Below are 12740 nucleotides of genomic sequence, written 5' to 3' on the forward strand. Positions count from 1 at the left end.
CCCCACACAGGAGCTCTGCCAAAGCACTTATTTCTGCCGATCCGTTTATGCAATTCCACTCTTTGCAAGAACATTCTGTCACAGATGATTTAGTGTTGTGGGTCCCAAGAGCATCTTTCTGTAGCACGCACTCATTGTTTTTTAGGAATTCAGGGTCTTCGGGGAAAGATTGGAGTGCCAAAGGGTTTCCATTAGCCACTAGCTATACCTCATCATAAAACCTGCAGATTCTTGCATCAATAATAAGCATTCCAGATTAAACTTTTTAAAAATAAAACTTTTAGGAACTTGGTGTGACCAGTCATTCTTTACTCGGGAGCGAACATGAGCCCGGGTAGATGGTGATTTCAGATGGTAATGGTATTTGTTGAAGTTGGAAAAGAAGGAAAATGAACATTTTAGGAAACTTCGTATATACAGTCACAGGGAAACAGAGGCAGGTGCTGTACAATTTCTTCTCTAGTAGACTCATCCCAGGGAGTGTCCGCCGTATGCAGCGGGAAGTGAAACTGCACAACAGCCTGTTCTTTCTTTATTTTTACTGAAGGGAACTGGTTTGGGTTGTGGTAAATTGTCCAGTCTCCTGTAATGCTAGCTTGATATGCGCACACTCTCGGGAGACCCAAAGAAGTCATTTCATGCTCGTATCATTCCGCAGCAGCTCTTTTCCATCCCATCACCTCCCACCATGTCTTCTCTAGCAGTACCCGCCCTCATACAAATGAACGCTATAAGCATGAGGCACAGTTCATTCTGGTTTCGGGGAAGACGGAAGCCACAAATACAAGGTCAGATAACAAGCATTCAGCAGTGCCATGATGATTCCTTTGTTTCTCAAGTAACACTAATAACCTGGCCAGAAACTTGGGTGAGTATTTTTTTGCTTGGGATTACTGTTGCAGTTAATCCTTATGATCAAGGACTGCTTGTACTACTGAGGCATTCACTCCTTCCACACTTACATGTATAAACCTACACACATACACATACACGCGAAAGCATGTGCGCGCACACACACACACACAAAATATGCTCATAAAAATTGCTTCAATATACTTGTTTGAAAACCTAGTAAGCCATATAAAATAGAGGCATTTAAAAGCAATGAACACTAATGGGCTGAGTTTATTAAAATCTATTTTTTACTCCTTTGAGGCCAGCTCTGCTTTTGGACATTTAAATTCTAAACCATTCAAATCCCTCCAACTATTTTCTTCCCCCAATCACCAAAATTATGGGCTTCACAAGTGAAACTTAAACCCTGTGTTTTGAAATTACTTCATCTAGATCAATTAGAACATCGTGTTTTTTAAAAAGCTGTTTGATGTTGGAGGGAGAGTTTATTTTCAAAATAATAAAAAAAAAAAAATAAGGAAATCCTAGTTCGCCAGAGGAAACTATTGTCAAGTGTCTAAAAATGTTTCAAATCTAACCTTGAACCCAAATAGAAATGTTCACACACTGTTTCCCTGTTCAGAAACCTCCAATGGCTCCCCACAGCCTCCGGACACACAGTTCAGGCTCTGAAGCCTGCTATGTATGAGGTTGCCTTGGCTACCAACCACCCATTCTTTACTGCCTCTTGCAGACAAACATTCAGCATCAGCAACACTCAATCTGTACCTTGTTGCCCAAGCATACTGTGGGCTTCATGCCTCTACAGCTCTGTGCCTCACTCTCCCCTCCCCAACCTAGATCTCCCACATCTTTTGGGGTCCTGGCACTGGGTCCAGCTCTTCTAGGAAGCCAGGCCTTCCTGTGAGGTCTGTCAACTAGGGCTGGCACTGATCCCTTCCATAGTTTCAAATGTTATGTGTGTCTTCCTCATTAACATGCAGCCCTCCTTTTTTCAATAGACACTTGAGGTCTCAACAAACTCTCCATTGGCACCAAAGCACGGTTTGTCCTGGCACGTATCTGTGTGCTGCAAGTTTGAACTTCCCTCTGAAATGACCACCCCTCCCTAGAGACAAGCAACCAGATCCTGCCTCATCTGTCTTTCCCCCAGGAGCACAACGGAAACAAAGCAAAACCTAATGCTATTTCTGGGTCTGTCCATCCTGGCATCTTACAGCCTTCCCTTTTCCAGTCCCATCCCCATATCATTGGAGGAAAAGGCAGAGGAGCTGACTTGTGGGAAATGTGGTGTCTGCTGGGGCCCTTTTTGGAAAAGGAAAGTTCAGGAAGTTTGGGCAGCCGGGGTGGGGGATATTACCTTCTGAAATGTTAACCAACAGTTTTGCTGGTCAGGAGTACCAGCTAACCACTCATTTTCCAACATCTTAAAAAGCCTTGCTTCCCTTTCTCCTAGGGTCAAGTGCAGCTATTAAAACTTACTATAAAAAAGCGGGCTGTGGCACTAGAAGATCTCCTAGCAAATACTTCACGAGATAAATCTAAGCAAGAACTTCTTCAAGCTGCATTTTGTTTGCTTGCTTCAGTTTTTTCAAACCTGTAAGTGAGGAGAAATGAGTAAAGGGCACAGTTATCCATGGCTGACCACCTGAATAAAAAACCCAGAGGCTAGGGAGGGTCAGGTAAGACAAACTGGAGAAGCAGAAGAGAAATCCAGAGTCCTTGACTTGAACTCTGCTCACAGTCTCCGGCTCAATCCCCTAAGAGAATGACACTCACTGGAGATTGGGAGGCGCTGCTCACAGGGCTGTGTACCAGGGTCTGGGCTTCTGCTCTACCATGCATTGTCTCCTATGACCTTCACAACCCTATGAAAGAGATCCTACGATTACTCCAGAATTCCAGACAGGAACACAGAAGCTCACATCACTTAAATGACTTACCTGAGATCAGCTGGGAGCCTGGAAGTGGCTGCATCTGACTGATACTTGGCTCTATTTATTGGAGCCCATGCTCTACAAGCCACTGCCACCTTGCCTGTGGTTATCCATGTCTCAGACCCAGAACATCCCAAGGCATATGATATGTGGGGAGCCACCAGGCCATTAGGTCTTAAGAAATTAAGGTTTATGGCAAAATAATGGTTTAGGTGAAGATATTTGCAGGGGCCGGGGAGGGGGGAGTATGTGTGTCAAACACAAAACACAAGGAATGAACATCACAGGACCAAACACTGTACCACCTGTCCCTCTCTGTCTTTTGGATGTTCTCAATGCGTTTTTTTTCCATCTTAATACTTCCTCTATCTTCCTTCTCCCCTTCATTTTCACTGCTAAGACATAAAAAATGATTCCTGGGTAAAAGTGATTAGTGCACATTGGAAGAGAGGTGCCGGAGTCACATAATAAATCATCGTTGTCTCCTCACCCTCTGGCCTTCTGCATTAGGATGTCATCAAGGCTTTCTCCCGACTCCCCCCACCACCACCATCGCTCCCTTTCCTCCACCTAAATCTGTCTTTCTAGTGCTCTTTTTCTAGTCTGGTAGGCATAGTGCTGAACTGGAAACACTCTGCCAAGACCCTTGGCAGCAGCTGGCCTCCAGGAATCCTGCCCGTAGCCACGGTGCAGAAAAGACAGAGGAGGCAGGGCCTCTGAGAGGCAGGCCACAGGGACAGGCTTAGGGGCTGGCTTGGATGCTGGACAGAACAGGTTTCTCTGGCCTATCAATGGCCCTCCCTTTGGAGCTCAGCTTTCTCATGCTAGGGTCGGGATTATCATTGCTCACTGGCACTTGCTGTAGTTCTCCTGGGAGGAGAAGCAAGAGGGAGGAGGGAAAAAGAAAAAAGACAAGTCAGTACACCACCCAAAGTTGGGCAAGCTCCACAGGGCATGGCCACGTGCCTGGAGCACACGGTCCTGCAGGCAGGCAGCCAGGGTGTCCAGGGCTCCCGTGAGACCCAGGGGAGGGGGTAGGTGCTGGGTTGCTTCCCACAGACAGAATAGGAACTGCTAACCTAGAGACGATACTGCTAGGCTAACATCAGAAGTAATTCACTCTAACCCAGGAGGGAGAGAAAGGTCACACCAGGTGCAAGAATGATCATTGGGCATGTGGAGGGAGAAAGAAAGAAAGAAAAAAAAAAGCATGTCCTATTTTTGCAGAGGGAAGAGGACTAAATGAACACATCCCTAAATGGAGAACGGGGACAGGGAACCCAGCCATTCCTTTTCCTGCCACTGCTCTCACACGGGTACTTTTTACTGAGCTTCCCTGTGCCGGGCACATCACTGCATTTTGCCATGCTTTATCTTGTTTAAGCCTGATAAAACTCCATGGGGAGAAGATTATTTATAGCCTCCATTCTATTTCCACATAAACTGGGGCTTAGAGAGGTTAAGCAGCAGACACAAAATGACCTGGCAAGCTAAGGGTGAGTCTAGGATAAAACCTCAACCTCCAGTACCAAAGCCTACATTCCTACCACCAAGCTCTCTTGCTTTCCATCCCCCTTCCCAAATATCTCTTGCCCCAGGCAAAGGATTACTATTCTGTCCAAGTCAGCAACGTGGACATGAGAACAGATAAGCCTGCCTCTTCCAGGTCATGGTGGACAAGAAGTCATTTTAAGAGACTACATTCTGAACAAATGGGACTTCTTGTCTCCCTTTCAGAATTCTCTTAATCCAAATGAAGCAGAAACTGCCAAGATTCTTAAGGTGGTATACACAACACCATCACTCACAGTTCCCCCAGCCAGCAAGCAGATGGACATACACTGGGTAGGAAAATATATGATCTATAGGTCCTTAAAGTAATCTTCATCCATTTTCCTCCGTGGGACTCCCCATAATCTTAGAACCACCTTCCCCGAGCTCCCCACATAATCACACAAATTTCATAGCTGGGATTTCCCTTCAATGTCAGAAGTCCTACATCAAGGACAACAAGCAGAAAGAAGACACCAACTGCCTGCTGCAAAGCTACAGCACATGTCCCCATCCCCTTCTCTCAATGCCATTCACTCAGAGTCCTCCTCTTCCCACACGTGACCACACAGAAGGATTTTTCACTTTTCTGTGTACCCGGCATTTATGGTACCCTGGGCTCAGGACTGAAAAGAAAACCTCCTTAATTCTCTACTCAGCCTGAGCCTTAAAGCTGCAAGACACCCAAAGCTATTAAAAAAGAAAAAAATAAAAAGGTTTCAAATCCATCTTTATAAGCACAGGTTTAAAAATAACTCTGCCTTTGTCTGCTATAGATGACTGTCCCTAAAGGGACAGCTGTCCTTAAAGCAGGCACTCAATTCTCAGGGCAAACAGATTCTTATTTTTCCAAGTACCCAGCATATAAACTTCAGGAGCTGCCCCCACCACCACTGATACCATTTGATGTGCAAATAACAAAGCCTATCCTGCTGGGCTTCTAACAGCCAGGATGATGCATACAGATACCCTGAAGATAACCACACCCAAGACCCATCCAGTCTCCCCTTCAAGAACAGGACAAACCATAGCATCATCACCACTACCACAGTTTTCAATGTGTCTCTGGAATAGGTCTTCAGGAAACATTTTGTTTCTTCAGATATTGAGTCATTCCTTGATCAGACACCTGCATGGGGGAATTGGATCAGGATGAATAACATAGGGAAAGGGTCTGGGGAGCGGTCATGATGAAGTTTTCAACTGTGCTCAGTTTGTCATTCAAAATACCCTCGAGCTAGCTCTATCTCATCCTACATGATTTGTCAGTCTGGCTTCACTACCTTTCACCCAGACAGGTAGCACTATTGACACAATGCCATTGGGCATAACTCAAAAGTTGCATACTAAGCAAGCAGTTGAAGGCAAATGTTTGAACAGTGCTGCACTATTTCCTGGCTATCCTGATGACTTCATTTTATCCCTTACAAGTGCAGAACACTCTTATTAATATACATATTTCTTTCTTCTTGGCAACCCAGAGTCTCAATCTTCCCAAAAGTTTTGCCATAGAGTATTATGGGAGATAAAAAGGATTCATTTTTATGCTAGTAGCTTAAGTCTAAATTTTGTGCCTAAGTTGAAGGTCCAGGTCATTAATTTCCAGCTAGGAGTGATTTTATTCCCAGGGGACTTTTGGAGGTGACTGAAGACATTTTTACTTGCCACAGCTGGAGGGTGGGTGCCACTGGCATCTAAAGGAGAGAGTAAGTGTATCCCTTAATATCCTATAATCCACAAGGCTTATAGCACATACTTGCCCTCAAGGGACAGTGCCAAAGTTGAGAAATCTCAGTTGAGTCTGAAATCACACAGTTCCCAGAATGCTCAGGGCTACATCTGCACTCTTCCGTTCTGAGGACTTATTTTCCTCAAGATTCACTTGGTACTTCTATTCTGGTTACTCCTCTGAGCTATGGAGAATAATCAAGAACTTTGTCCTTCTTCTGGTTGACCTAACAAATCCATCAAACCCATGTCCCCTAGAATTTCATTTCTCAGTATAATCTGCATCACGAGCAACATTGTATGGATGGCAGAATGTGATTTGAAAAAGAGTTTTGATTTTTTTTTTTCTTGTTACAGCTATCACTGGGATTTCAATTCAAAGAATAAAATCATTTTGAAATGTAATGCCACTACTTTTTAAAGGATATTTAAATGGAGGGGTTATTTCCAGGTCTCTTGGTGTGTTTCTTCTTAACTTAATAAGGTGATACCCACAGACACTTGGGAACTCCTTGCTATACGCAACAACTCTGACTGGGAAATCCCCATCACCTGAGTCATGGACCATTGTTGCCTCTAAGCTCTGAGAAATTACTTGAGCCTCAATTTCTAAGACCCCAATATCTCACTCTCAGTAGGAATACCCTAGACAATACACACTGGGCAAAATCTCCTGATATGCCTCTCCAATGAAAGGGCATGTACTGTATCTAGTGACTTTAGGAAGGCATTTCAGGTGACACTGACATAGCAGTAAAAGTTAGCAACAACCACAACCACTTGAATTAACAAACCACCCAACGCTAGCCATCTGACCTTGGTGCATTGCCTATAAATTCCAAAAGAGCCCCATCAAATTGAAATTATACCTTTCTATTAAAGGGGGAAACTGAGGATCCAAGAGGTTATGCCATTACTAAGTTTACTCAGATATGCAACAGAGTGTGGAAAGTGCCAATGTCCACTCTCTGGGACTCTGCTCTCTCCCTGTGACACATCATCATATCCGGCATGGAAGGGCTATGTATTTTGCTAGCTGCCTCTCCCAGTGAAGAAATTGAAGACACTGGCACTATGCTTTCTTCATAGAAAGCCATCTAATAAACATCGAGGGGGTAGGTAATACAGCCTCTGAAGATAGCTGTGGGTTAAGACTTCATTATCAACCAAAGTGGATTTGGGAGATGGGGTAAAATATATTTGAAACCCAGAGATATATGAAAGGGTGAACTTGAACTCTGGGACTAACGCATAAAAGTAGGTGTGATCTTTCCTCCTTCCCTTCCATTGAAACCCTGCTCTGTGTGTGACAGAAACTTCTTCTGCCCGAGTCAAGGACACAGAGTTCAGCCACAAATGCTAACACAAGTCTCTCATTGTCCTGTTCTCTGTCTTTCCCTGCAGCTAAGGCCTTCCGTTCAGTGACCTTCCTGTCAATTTTATCAGTCTGAATCTTTGTTCCTGGTACCTGTGCATAAAATGACCTTTCTTCCTTCTTGTGTGCTGCTGTAGTATGCGTGTACGTTAAAGGTATGGATCCCAGGCTGCCTCGGCCCATGCTTAACCCTGTTCATTTGGCAATGGGCTTTAAAGCCTAGTTCTTGCCAGGCAATGCTTTTGTGTCATTGTAAAACCTCTTTTATTGTTCATTTGTGTCCATGTGTGAGGCTGTTTAAGTGGAGGGGTGTAGGTGTACATGTGGGTGCCTGTGTGTTTGATTTGATTTGGCTGGCTGCCCAGTAACCTCAGCAATCCTCTTGTATCCACCTCCCCAGCACTAGGATTACAAAAGTGCCACCAAGCCTGGCTTTTTACATGGGCACTCGGGGTCAAATTCTGGTCCTCACACAAGTACATATTGACTGGAGCTTCACTCCCTGGCCCTGTCACAAGCCCCTGATAAAGGTGGAATGAACATGAGAAACAGATGACAGTGAAAGTAATATAAAGGCAGATTGGCTCATAGGCATACAGAGTGCTAGGAAAAAAGAGGCTTAGCCTCAGTGGATAGGAGAGCCTGCTTGTATTTGGATTCTAGGTCTTAGCCAATGACAAGAGGAAGTGGATGAAGAAAACTGTCCCACACCTCTACTGGTATTGACCTCTTTAGGCCAGAGACCTAGCCTTCAGGGGTCTACCCAAATTATCCAGCAAGATCCTATTATCTTTGTGATTGGGGATCAGGGGATGTGGGCAGGAGCTAGGGTGGATATTTACACGAACCCATTAGCCCAGTCATTAATTCCAGTCTGGAGTATCATAAACTGTAGCCTTTGAACCAACTACTCAGAATTCTCCTGGGAGTTGGCTAAAATGAACACTCTGGGTTCATACCGTGGGCCTGAAAGCGCTAGCTTTCTAAGGGAAGGTCCATAGAGTCCGAATTTAACCAACTGACTCTGCAGGTGGGAGCTGCACATGCTCACTGAAGGAGGAAGGCTGTTCAAAACAGAAAGAGGAGAGGGCTCCTCTCTAGGAAGGTCTCCTACTCATGCAGACCTCTCTCCCCTGACCCCCACCTCTAAAGGGTGAACTGTCCAGAATTTACCTGGTCTGATAGGGTTCTGCAAACAGTTTGGAGATGGGATGCCAGGGTGGAGGGGTGCAGAGGCCCGGCTGCTGAGGTCCATGACCGACGGTGCAGTGGAGGAAGCCGGTTGCAACCCAGAAGGGTGAGGGCTGTGGTCATGCTGCGATGGGCTGGGGGGGATGCCATTTTCTGACAGAAATTCCTCCAGGTCCATGTATTCCAACTGGAAAGTATCTCCGTCATAGGGAAGGGTTTTGTCCCATAAGGTGGGTCCCAAGAAGGCCGACTGGGGGACCGTCGGGCTGTTGCTCTCATCATCCAGCTTCTTTCCTTTGTCTTTATCTTTGCTAAATGCTGAAGAAGAAGGAGAAAGTGAGCTTTATTTTAAAAACAGAAAAGAAAAGGGGTCATTCTCTCACCAGCCTTCCTGCCATCAGTTACAAAACTACTTCTCGGGAGCACTGAGCCCTCTGCATGCTGTCTTTTGTGAATCTAGAGTTTCAACATCTTCCTATTTACTTTGGAAAGAAAGCATCGGTCTGTAGAACGGGGCTACAGACTGATTTGGAATAAAAACAAGAGAATACTTCTCGGTGTGTTATTTGAAGGGATAAGTCATTGAAATCTATGTTAGGAAAATAATACCCAAGATTATATACAATTGACATGATTTTTTTTTTAAAGTAGATCACCAATAAACCTGGTATGATTTTATCTTTCACAAATTTATTACAGTAAGAACTTGAGGTCATTCAGATTTATAGGCCAGAGTAGTCACCACACTTTTAGTCTTAGTAAAGCAGAGCCCACCCCCCATATCCTTAATTCTATGTATCTAGTTCTTACATGACCCCTTTCCATGTAATTGCTCAATAAACTTGCAAGACTTCAACTATTCCCTTTTACAAGGACGATAAGGAGGCTCCTGTCTTAGGCCAGGGGGCCTGTAGGGCATGGGTGCAGGGTGGGGATGGTGGTGTTGAGAAGAACTTTCAAACTCATCCATCTATTTGAAAAGCCACTGGGACATACACAAGACCAGCTAATTAGCTTTAAACGGTGGTTTCTTCTTTCTTTCCCCCAAACATTTAAATATTACCTAATTTACCAAAAGAAGCATACATTTATGCATCCCGTCCGAAGCAGGGCTACTGCAAAGGTGCTGTATTCTACACTAGGATAGAAGAATGCAGCTGTTTTCTGCCTGGAAATTCATCTCCCCAAGATTTGGTCTTTACCAAGCTCTTTTCATTTTGCCAATATCCAGGAGTGGGCGGAATCTAGGATTACAGAATTGCTTCTGAGTTTTTTATTCCTCAGAGATATACAGCCCCTCTGCCACTCATTCTAATCTCCAAATCCTCCACAGTCTCATTAGCGAATTGGACTTAAAACATCCACCGCAAAAGCCTACCACATCCGCTTTCTCCCAAAAGCTACTTCTTAAGGCGCTGGAGGGTACGGGGTTGGGGTGGGTGGGTGGGGATGGGGGGGTCTGTACGCGCAATCAAGCACCAGCAACTCTTGCAATGCAACAGGCATTCTCTTCCAGAGAAAATTATTCAAACACCCGAAGCTATTTGCAGCCAAATAATCTTTCAAGACTTTATTAAGGAGCCACATGATTTGCTTTTGTCATTCTGATACCACCAAAGGCAAGGAAACTGCATCCGCTCAAAGCACAAATCCGTGCAGCATTTCTGGTTTCCCCGCCCGGTCTCACAAGCATGACCCCTACCCCACCCTATCCCTGTCTCCCCAACTCCAGCCATGGTTGCCTAGGGAAGATTTGAGACTTACCAAGAAAGGGCTCAAGCCAGAGGAGGCTCCTGCACGCGGTTACACGTGAGCCTGCTCAGCTCTCCCCTCCCACCGGGAAGAGTGCACCGGGAAAGTGTCAGCGCTGGAGGCGTGCACCGCTTCCCGCCGACAGACCACTCCCCCCACCCCCACCCCGCTTTGTGAATTGCCCTTCTGCGGGAGAACAAGCCTCTCCGCTCACGCCGCGTGAGTTCATGATACAAAACAGTAGCGGAAACAGTAACACAATCCAAATATCCAGGCTGCTGAGTGAAACGACCCCCCCTCCCCGCTTTACTCGAACCCCCTGCTCTAAGTGTTTTACACACACACACACACACACACACACACACACACACACACACACACACACACACACTTCCATTTCTCTTTCTTAGTTAAAGAGACAAGGCTCTCCCGCGGAAGCTCATGCCCTGTCACTCTAGACAGCGATCCAGACCTGTCAAGTTCACCTGTCACCTGCGCTGCAGAAGGACAGACCTAGTCAGTGCCGGCCAGGTCCCCAGCGCTATCTCAAATGCTGACCCGAAGGGATCCCCTTTGCATTGAGGAGAAAGAGTGAGGAATGAACCCCCCAATTTCACTAAAGCCAGGCGACGGGAAGAAAGATGCGGGTGCCAGACCAAGCAGGGGATCCCTGGGAGTGTTGTCCCTTCCCTGAGCCCTGATGCCCAGGCAACGCTCACCGTCTTCAGGATGAAGGGGGAGCTTCAGCGGGTTCTCCAGCAGGGACCTGAGCACGCCGTAGGGAGGCGGGATAAAGGTGGGGTTCAGGGGGAGCTGTCGGGACATTTTCTCCATCGTGATGCACTCAATTGTCTTTTAAAAAGGCCAATCGCCGCCCCAAAATGTTGATGAGTTTTTCCCCCTCCGTCCTTTGCCAACCAAAAGTACTCGCTCTCAAAACAGTTGCAGGCAGGGAAGAAAAAAAAATTACTTCTGTCTTTGTAAACACACCAGCATACAAATATCAATAATAACAATAGTAGTAGTAATAATAATAAAAACTTTCTGGTTCTCAAAGCTGACAGTCCCGGAAAAGCTCACTCAGCACCGCCGGCTCCTGTGCGGGACGCTCTCACCTGCCTACCTCCAACCACTGAGCCTTGCAAAATGTTCAAAATTGCAAGAAAAAAAAAAAAAAAGAAGAAGAAGAAAGAAAAAAAAAAAAGAAAAAGAAAAGAAAAAATGTAGATGGCTGTAGATGAGCAGGATGCAAAGCGCGGGCCGCGGACCCTCGCGCGAGCACCCGAGGCGGTGCCGTCCCGCCCCACCCCCCTCCCCGCCGCGGCCGCTGCTCCCCGCGCTCAGCGGCCCCGCAGCGCCGGGCTCAGCACATCAGGCAGTCCATGTGCCGCTGCTCTGACAAGAGTGACGTCAGGGCCCGCACCGCGCGCGGATAGGCGTGCAGGGGTGGAGCACCAGTCATCCCCGCCCACTATCCCCGCCCTGCCAGGGCTGCGTGTGTAGCATCGCCGCACGCTCTGATTTTCTGAACCTTGCAGTGACGGTGGGCTGCTAAAAGCGCAGGTGCCGGATTTCCTGGTTCACTTACTGCGCTGTGCTCTGAATAACCCCACTCTTCCCTACCCAGTTTCCTTTTGCGCGCTCGCTCTGTTTTGTTTTGTTTTTGTTTTGTTCCAGACTAAGCAGAGCAAAGAAGAATTCGCATCAGTGGATTTCAACGTGAGAATTGGTGATTAAAAAAAAAAGACAAAACAAAAACAACAACAACAACAACAGCAAAACCCAACCAACAACAAAAGGTGGCCAATGGCATTCCAGATTAAAATTAGACCCCCATGTGGTGATGTCCTGGCAATCGCTGGTTTTTAAAGCTCCTCCAGAGGCTAAGTTTAGGAAATGTCCATTCGAATACTTAAAGTAGAGGGCTTCTAAGTATTTCTCCTGCCCCCCCCCCACACCCTGGCGAGCTTTGTGCCATCTTTTTAGCCCAACTCCATATCCAACCTAAAATAACTACTTTCCTGAATTCTAAACAGGGTGCAAACGTAGAATGGAGACAGGAGAGGCAGACTGAGCCGAAGTGAACCATCTCCCACGCTGTCAGAGGGAATTAATGAGATAAGACATTTGCTTGCAAGGAAGGACGGCATGAGAGACTTACACACTAAATGAGATTTTAGGAGTATTTACAAGACCTAGCACAGCTGTGACTGGGCACAGCTGCAATTGTCTGAATTCCAATGAACATGTTTATAAACTATTTGTTAAAAGGTAAAGGGGTCTTGTCATTTGTGACTGCTGCCTTTTGAAAGCTGGTAGAGTGGCCAGTTTTTTTTTTTTTTTTTTTCTTT

The 12740-nt window shown here is 46.0% G+C and overlaps 1 protein-coding gene across 2 annotated transcripts in view; it reads right to left on the reverse strand.

Moving 5' to 3' along the window:
• The window catches only part of Hlf (HLF transcription factor, PAR bZIP family member), a 55100-nt gene extending 43743 nt beyond the window's left edge, over positions 1–11357 (reverse strand). Inside the window, exons 1-2 of one of the 2 annotated variants that reach the window (XM_051195508.1) lie at positions 11109–11357; positions 8620–8955 (exon numbers count right to left, since the gene is read on the reverse strand). In XM_051195508.1, coding sequence (XP_051051465.1) covers positions 8620–8955; positions 11109–11223 — 451 coding nt within the window. In that variant the 5' untranslated portion in view covers positions 11224–11357. The remainder of the gene's footprint in view (positions 1–8619; positions 8956–11108) is intronic. The other variant, XM_051195584.1, reaches the window with a different exon arrangement.
• Positions 11358–12740: the final 1383 nt, after the last annotated feature.

This window comes from Phodopus roborovskii, unplaced genomic scaffold (assembly GCF_943737965.1).
Source record: "Phodopus roborovskii unplaced genomic scaffold, PHOROB, whole genome shotgun sequence".
Taxonomy (NCBI): Eukaryota; Metazoa; Chordata; class Mammalia; order Rodentia; family Cricetidae; genus Phodopus; species Phodopus roborovskii.